Source organism: Myiozetetes cayanensis, unplaced genomic scaffold (assembly GCF_022539395.1).
Source record: "Myiozetetes cayanensis isolate MyiCay16 unplaced genomic scaffold, myiCay2020 scf2-11, whole genome shotgun sequence".
Lineage (NCBI taxonomy): Eukaryota > Metazoa > Chordata > Aves > Passeriformes > Tyrannidae > Myiozetetes > Myiozetetes cayanensis.
Window position 1 is genome coordinate 34365615 of NW_026087411.1, and position 9155 is coordinate 34374769.

The following is a 9155-nucleotide window of genomic DNA, read 5'->3' on the forward strand; positions in this document are numbered from 1 at the left end:
TTTTTTCTTACATTTGTCAGCACACAGAAAGTAGCAAAAGACAACTACAAAACCTTCTGAAATTTCATTTTACACTTTGAACTTAGAAATTAAAATTATATATGAATCCTATGAACTTAGAAATAAGAATCAAAATGATACTTCATGATTGTTTAAAAAAATCCCTTGGAAAATCATTTCCAACATACAGAACACATCTCCAGTGATTTCAGCATGTTTAATTACCAAATATAAATTTCACACAGCATTCTACTGGGTAACAAGAAGTCAAAGCTAAAAATCAGTGCTAAAAACAAGGGAGGTCAAAGAGCTGCAGGTCATTTAAGAGAATTCAGTGGCCTCAGTGATAATAACTGCACAAGCAAGGATTGCTTGTGTGAGTTGGTCCAGCAGAAACAGGTTTGCATATTGCATGTATATTCAAAGTTTTTAAATAGGATATTGTCCTGGTTTCTGTTTTGAAACAGAAGTGAATGAAAAGCAGCCTGAACATTAGTGGTTTTTTTTTATGTAAAGGAGATTCAGGCCTTGCAATACACATCAGATTTAAACTTCACTCCCAGTTTAATTTCTTCTAAGCACAATTAGGATTTGTCATCCTGGTTTAGAGCTTCAGTGAAAAGATTCTTCCAGTCTCCAAAACCACCTGGAAAATGAAGACAAGTAAATTATTACCCTTGACTCTAAGGACCAAAGAGTACAATTTCAAACAAAATACTAACTTTTCTCTCTTATTAATATTTTTTAAAATATTTTTTCCTGTAAGAAAAAAAATCTGACCCAAGAATACACTCATATGTTTGCCTTGTTTGGTGTCCTCAACAGAATGTGAACACAAAGCGACCACAGGAAGCTACTGGTCTGCCTTCATAACTTTGACATGTGCTTTGTACAGCTGCAGAAGACTATACAAAGTGACCAGCAGCTGTGAAACCAATCCAGAAACTTCAAAGGTGAGGCTTTTAACCGTAAAAGCCTTGTGTGCTGCAACCAGACACTGCCCTAAACTGCAGTTTATTTCTAATCTAGATTTTGGAGAGCCCACAGTTGAAGGTTGTCTGAGGTTCCACCCTACCCTGATCCATGGCTAAAAGACACAGATCACTCTGTGGAGTGTGTGGATTCCAGGTGTTGATTGTTCAAGCAATACACAATAAGCAATCACAAGGGTTATTTAGAAAACCCAAGAAGAAAAATGTGTGGAGGCATTCTGTAGACCAAGTGCCAGCCTATCCCCAGTACTCACAGAAACCAAAATAAAATTCTTCTTTTAGTTGGTGGTTAGTGCCTATCTTGACCACAGGGTTTGCTATTTGTAGGGCACTTATGCTAATCATATTACACAAGATCCCCAGCCAACTGTAAAGAAGAGAAAAAAGCATCAATGTGACTTTCTTTTCATACTTTCTTCTCTCTGACTGATGAATTGCCTTCTGTTGCCTGTCAGTGCATACAAACAGAACAGCCTGTCCTTTCCATGGTACTGTTCTGTGCAACAGAACCACAGAGACTTCCTCTGAACTTCCGTAGGTAAACGGTTTCCACACATAAATATGAATCTCACTATGCGCTTCCCTTCTGTTACTATGTTGTCATGCAACCATCTCTTGAAAGACAAAGCCTGACATCAGTCTAAATCTAAAATGTGGGCTGCTTAATGAGGTGTTTGGCCTCATGTTCAGAAAGAGTTAACACAACAAACTGCCGTTTCATTAACACTTTGGATCTGTAGCATTTTCTCCATCACTAAGTGTCAGAATTTGACCCAATGCCATTGTCCAGCTGACATGCAACTCCCTCACCCTTGCCTGGAAGAGCAAAACACCCAGAAGCAAAGCATCTTTTGGACATTCTCCCCCTTCTGGCATTCAGCTGCCTCCTTTATCATGACGTATGACCATCAGTAAACTAATTACAGCACAGCTGTTTTCCCACTGGTCCCATCTATTTTTTTTTTTAATATATTTTCTTTCTGTTGCTTTTTCAGCTACAACCAGTAACTGTAACAATACCATTCTCTTTCACTAATCCTGAGAAGAACTCATTCCAGGAGCAGTAACTGGGGCTGCTTGGCACATTGCTGTGGAAACGGCAAAATGAAAGAAATAGCTGTATCTTTAGGGTTTCGAAACAACACTACTATCTGGAAGAGGAGAAAAGAGGTCAACAATTTTAGATCACTTATTTACTCTGGCAACCCAAATGAGTATCAACAAACATTCTGCAATCAGTAACATACTAGGGGCTATAAAATATTTTATTAGTTAAGACACAGAGAACAAAATTATAACATGGCCATAATAAAGACCTTGTTATAAATTCTAAGGTTTGACTATGTCATGAATCAACTGTAAAAAGAAGTAACTGGAAATACTGTAATATTGTCATTGAATACTATCCCATAACTAATTAAGACCTGGCAAATAGTAAGGAACCATTTGCCAACCCCCTGCTAGGAAAAGCTCCTTTGGAAAACCACAGCTGTTACAATCATCTCTGACTTTTTCAAAGTATGGCATTAGGAAAAAAATACCGATAATACATGGAAAAAACCTTCCTTCCTTAATCAATTATTTCCTGCATCTGTGGTGCATCTTGTAAGTGCTATGTATCTGCCACCACTCAGTGATCGAGTACCAGAAATACAGAAGTTTTAACCACGTGACTCTTTGCAAGGAGACAGCCAATGTCCCTGAGATACTGCTGCCACATTCATTCCCATCATAGTCATGCATAGAAAAGAGTAGCATAAAAAAGAAAATCACTCCATCAATTTCAGAGCACTGCAACAGCTCTACGTCTGCCCTTGCTTATGTTAACTACAGCACTCCTAAGGCTATTGTAAATTTTAGGGGTGCTAAGACAGCCTGGGCATCATCAGACTGCCACTGTCTCCAAGTAGCTCTCCCCCAGTGCCACCTGCTGAGGTGTAAGAAAAGGATATGGCCCCAAAATCAATCTTGCACACTCGTGCTGTGAGAGAGATGAGGCTTGTTCTTGAAAAAAGAAAAAAAGCCCACCTGAGCTTTGTTGTTGAAAACAGACTTGGGGAGGCAATAATAATTCAGATGTGTTACCAAAATTCTTGGAGGTGGAATCTATTTCATCCTCTTTAGAATCAAACAGAACCTTAAGTGAGAACAGGTTTATTACACGGGTGCAGCAACGATTTGTGAGAGTTGTCTGTGTGAAACAGCCCCTAATCAAAAGGCATTAGTCATCCAAGATTATCTTTTTTCTCCTCTCAGGAGAAATATCCTTACTTGCTGCATGACTTCATTTTAATAACTTGTGTGCGGGGGTGCAGGAAAGAGAAAACAACAGATTTTTAGAGGTTCGACAGTTTCTTTTCACTAAGTTGATGTTTACCTGGATCTCCACGTTCGATAAACTGTAGTTCTGTGCTTACAGGCATACTCTGAATAGTTATGAATATTAAATCACTTAAAATCTGGATAAGCCATTTCACGCCTGCACCAAGAAACCCAAAGAACAAAATAAAACATATCAGAGGTTTATATAAGATCTCAGAGCCTCCTCATTAAGTGGCTTAATTCAGCATAATAGTCATTGAATGTCAACACTAAAGCACTCAAATGATTATAAACAAAATAATGTTTTCCACTAACAAGATCCTTGATGGTTTCCTAACTGTGACCTTCCTGGCTCACTAATAGCCACTACTTGGAAAGCTCTGGGGGCAGAACTGATTCAACAATGCACTTTACATTTTTTTAACATATTCATAAAAACAATCAGGGACAGATAATAAAGGGAGCTTTCCTATCTTTGGGAAGGTTCTGGGTAGGAGAAGGAAGGAATGAGCAAGAAGCTTCACTCCTTCTGCTGAAGGAAGTGTTTGCCTCTCTCTGCTGCCCTGGGTCAAGGACCAAGTAGCATCACCTATTTGATGGCACTGCCAGTGCTTGTCCTCAGTTGTGCCTGTGACTGTCTCCATAAAGCACATGCCAGAACAGGTGCTAGAAGAGCTTTTACCCATGGGACACCTGCAACCTCCCCACCCCTCACCCTTCGGAAGGGATCTTGCAGTAAATCCTCCCCCACACCGCATCCCACTTCAGCCTAAGCCTGTGGCCAGCTCCTGGAGCTATGCCATGGAGCCAGCTTCCCCAAGGTTTCCATGAATCACATGTGCCCCACTGATGCTCTGATGATTGCTGGCAGGACAGTGCAAGGGAACAGTGTGCTCACCTTGGCCCGCAGCACTCTCCTCGTGTCCTTGTGGGCTTCCCATGGAGCTCACCGAGATGGAGCTGTCGAGCTGCTGCTGCCTCCTGCAGCGAGTCCCCTGTGAACACAGCTGCCAGATGCACTAACACGGAACACACAGTGCAAGCAGCCTTAATCTCATGCTTTCATTGGAAAGTTATTCCCAGAAAAGAATGAATTCCACCCTATCTTACATAAAGTGCCTCAGGATGCTTGGATGGAAGCAGCAGATACATGTAATTTATACAGTAATGTATGCACAATGTGTACACGTCATACAATGTCTTATAATACACATATCACATTTATAAACCACGCAATATCATATTTATATATGACATTGTATGATGCGTATAATTTAAATCACTCTCCCATTTATGTATGAATCAGACTCAAAATCACTGAGTTTCCAAATCTGTGCCAACATCTGCCCAGATGTGCACAAAACCATATTTTATTTTAATGACAACCCGCAACTGATAAACCTAAAATTCCTAATCTCTAAATCCTCTTACTGGTTTCTCATCCATCTCGCAAGTTCTGACTCCTAGAGCTCCACTGACCTTCACCCCTACCTCATAAATAGTTCTTTGCATCAGTTTTCCTCTCTACTACAGACACCTGTAGTAGAGAGGAAACCTTTAATATAATGAGACTTTACTGTAATTTAGCCTTCATAATAATAAGTAAAAGGCATGAGGGCAATATTAAAGCTTTAAGAAAAAAGCTTTTGAATGGTCTCTGCGTGAGTCCTTCATCAACCACGTTCATGCTGCCAAAGAGTTTGAGCTGAGCTCTGCACGGAAAACACCTAAGAAGCTGGCAGAGGAAGCCAAACTCCAGGCTCCTAGGTTCAAGAGGGAAAGAGGCCTGCAGAGACATTTTTATTATTACTGCCTGGTGACACTATGGCTTGGTGAGTCTGAGTGTCACATCAGTGAGCAAGAAGGAGCCTAGAAATTTCTGGTTTCAGACTGGGGCAGGTAATCTTTTCTCTTCATTCTTTACTCTTTTGTTTTGCCCTTTCCCCCCACAATTTGCAAGCTATTGGAAATTAGGGAAGAAATCTATTTAGCACAGTTTGAAAATGTAAAAGCAAATATCCAAATGGGAGAAAAATCCAAAATATTTACCTGCAGATTGTAACTACGCAGCACTGCACAAATGTATCATCTTCTCTCCCTCCTCCTTTCCTATTTCTTCTATGAAACCTCTCATACAGGCTTTTCTACCAGTGTCTGCCAGGTAAGAGTGTGCTGCATTCCTCAGAAAACTGGGGAGTTGTGTACTCTCTTTCCTACTGAATAACTGGCTGTGGTCTTCAGTAAAATTTTCCCCTGCTGACCTACCACAAACTGGCCAATATTAACAGCGTGAGATCTCTATCTGCTGATCCCTCTCCCTGAGCACAAGAGGTTTATAGAATTACCAAACCTCAGAGGCAATTAGCATCATGTCTGGAGTCTGTGAGAAATAAAAGCCAGTGCCAATACATGACAAGTGACCTTTCAGGCCTTATTAGGGTCCAGCAGAACTATGGTCCCAAGCCCAAAGGAATGATGGGCTCCTTAAAATAAAGATGCAGATTTCACATTTTGTGCCAGCTCCCTCCTTTTTTATTTGCCCTCTCTTAATTCAGTGTTCTATCTCACAGCTGCTATACATTCACCCTAAAAACTACAGGCATACTTTTTAAGCCTCTGATACACCACAGCTTCTTTCCAGATCAGAAGTCGCCAACCAGTGCAAGTTCTATGCGCTGAACGAGACCCTGACCTAGGACCCGCTCTGGTTAGAGCTGCATCTGCTACCAAGCTAATGCAATGAATTCCTTTCCAGGCCCATGTTTTCTCTAACAACCCTAGGCTTCTGCTGCTTGGGTTGATCCCATCCACTTAAAATCCTCAGAGGAGGAATTACTTTACTAAGAAATCCCTCAGAGTGAAAGCAATACTTGCAAGCTCAGACACCAGAGAAAAGAGATTTGGAAAATGAATCACCCTGTTAAGAATGAGCAAAAACATTGTATCTTATCTTATGAAACATTAAAGGGGGGAAAAAGCATCTTACAAAGAAAATAAAGTCCCTACTGAGAAAAATTTGAAGAGCTTTTATTTTGGCCATAAATTCAGTCCTATAATATGAGTTAAGAGCCATATGAATACTAAAAAACAATGAAAACAAAACTATTAAACAGAAAGAACACTACTGAGAGGGAAAGAACGCTGACATTTTAGGTTCTGAATACCTCTCTGTGGGAGCTTATCTGTACTAATGCCCTTTTCCATGTTAAAAACAATTAAATACTGAGATCTTGCAAGGCACTGGGGTTTTTTCACATCTCCATGATAAAACTAGGATCCCTTTTTAACGGCTGTGAGCCTGATGCATCTCATTGTGTCTTCACCTGGAAGGAACACACAAACAGACCAATGCTGGCTCCCAGAAGGATCTGAGCTGCTACTCTACCAGCTGATGATTCTGAAGTGCAGTGCTGCCGTGCAGGGATGCTCCCTCGCCCAACTGGGGCACCTGTTCAGGACCCTCGACATGTAGCAACAAGACCTGGCCCAGCCCCTTTGCTGTGGTGAGCACGTGTGTTACCTGAAACAGCGAAGTGGGGACAGCAGGTACCCCCAGGGCAGCAGGGAAAGGCAGTGGTGAGTGGGTGGGACCTGCTGCCAGCAGCCAGAATGTTGTCCCAGAACAGGTTCTTTCACCCTGTGGGCAAGAGGTCAATTTTATTTATTTACAATTCTATGCAGAAAGGGGTGCTGGGTGACAGAATCTGCAAGACCACTATCAAAACTTCTGACTATTTACACATTTTAGCAAACAAAAGCATTAATGTTTATTGGTTACAAGTTACCTAGTTCTCTTATTAATTAGTATTCTATTGCCTATTGATTAATGATTCTCTCATTTCTCATGCTAATTAGTCCACATTGATCTGAGATCACTGAGAGATGTTGAGCTCTAAATCTTAACAAGGCAATTCTACCAACAAGTAACTTGTCTTTCTAACACCTGGATGTTGAAAAATGTGGAATATGCAAAATTTTCTTAAGAAAGGATGTTCTTTGATGTTTGATCTTTGTATACTTTCAAGCCTTATAAAAAAGAAGGGAGATTCAATCCTGAAACAGAGAGCAGCTAACAAGTAAGCTCTAAGTGATGTCCATGTGTTCAAAAAACAAATTACCTGTTGGAAGAATTGCCTTGTTAAAGTTTGGGGCTTGACATGCTTCACTGGTCTCAGACTCAGAGGGAGGTTAACAAAGCTTGAGAAGAAGGATGCACCACTGATAAAGCACATAAATAATGCAGAATTTACAGGCCACAACATTTGGCAGAACTCTCAAGATGAGGAAAAAAACTAATAAAGGCCACTCAGCAACTGTGCTGAAATCAGCTCCAACTGGGCAAAAGGTAATTCCAGCAGGGGAAGATCGTGACCACCAACTCGCGTACCACCGACCCAAGAAACCCACCAACCCAAAAGAGAGACTGAGCATGTAGATTAGTTAGCGTGGGAAGCGAGAAAATCATCAACAAGTCGAAGATAAAATACTAGTTAATAGCAGAACTACGTAACTTGGAGCCAGTGTACACTAATTCTTGTGTTTGCTAAAATGTATAAATAGTAAAAAGCTTTGTTAGTCGGTGTGCTTAATTATTGGAATACTACCAGAGCACCCGGACTTGCGCAACTCTGACACAAATAATCAGTCTTTCTCGAGCGTGTAATTAGTGCCAAATTTTGCACACCGGGTAACGAATCCCATTTTTGCGGACAGCACGGACATCGCCTAGAGCTTTGTTAGGTGCTACCTGCTTCACGAAATTAACTCCATTTTCTTTTCGACTGGGCCTGAAAGCATACAAAGATCAAACACCAGGGGGACAACCTTTCCTCTCCCAAGAAAACCTTTACACATCCCACATTTTCCAACGCCCCGCCAGCAGCCGCCTCCCAGCGGCGCGGCCGCCATGTCGGGGCCGGGGCCGGGGGCGGCGCTACCGGCGGAAGGCGCCGAGCCCCGGCCATGGCGCGGCGCGTCGTGAAGGGGCTGCTGCTGCTGGAGATGGCGGGGCTGGTCGGCGCCCTGCTGCTCTACCGCGCCATGGACGGCAGCCAAGGTGCGGCGGGGCGGGCGGGGGGAGGAGGTCAGGGGAGGCTCCTCCACGCGGGGGCCGCCGCGGGAGCACCGCGCACCGCCCGGGCTTTGTAAGGAAAACCTGCCGGTCTGGGGTCAGGGTTCCGGCTCCTGTGGGTGCAGGCGCGCAGGACGGACCCCCGAGGGCAGGTCTCGAAGAACCAGCAGCTATTTTAAGGTTTTACAAAACCAAGCCCGCCGGGGAATCCTTGGGGAGGCAGCACGTCACCGCAGCACGAGCAAAGCCGAATCCTGCGCCTTCTTATAGTAACAATAAGGGCTCGAATAAGGACTTGAAAAGGACAAAGGGTGTCCGCAAACGAGGCAGGGGTCGATCGGTCCTGCTTCAGGCACTTGGTGCTGAGCCCATGAAGGGACGCCCTGGCTGTGTCTGGCTCTCCGGGATTTGACATTTCCCAGGCTGAGGACAGACCCGGCTGGCGTGAGCCAGCCAGCACTGTCTTCCAGATGATTTAGCTTCAGTCCCTCAGGTCTCTCAGACTTACACCACCATGCCTAGGGAGCACAGAAATAAGCTTAGTTACTGGAAGGATCTTTGCTCTGCAGAGCAATGGCCTTATTTTGCACTCAGGGCTCTGGAGGGTGCAGCAATAGCTTGACAGACCTGTGTCCCTGCAGGAAAAGTCAGCCTGTCCTGCTACCAAAAGGCACCTGTTGCTTCGGCCGGGTGGGCAAGAGTCCACCCATTTCAACAGTATTGTGGCCTTTATGCCAAGTTCAAGCTGAACTTCACGTATGCTACATCAG

At 43.2% G+C, this 9155-nt stretch overlaps 1 protein-coding gene across 1 annotated transcript; it reads right to left on the bottom strand.

The window, feature by feature from the left end:
- Positions 1-203: 203 nt before the first annotated feature.
- Positions 204-8367, bottom strand: SULT6B1 (sulfotransferase family 6B member 1). Its single transcript, XM_050315691.1, is given in 7 exon segments — positions 204-646; positions 2013-2091; positions 2093-2143; positions 3021-3112; positions 3361-3471; positions 4213-4309; positions 6835-8367. Coding segments are annotated over 6 exon segments (501 nt in total). The 5' UTR covers positions 4256-4309; positions 6835-8367; the 3' UTR covers positions 204-521.
- Positions 8368-9155: the final 788 nt, after the last annotated feature.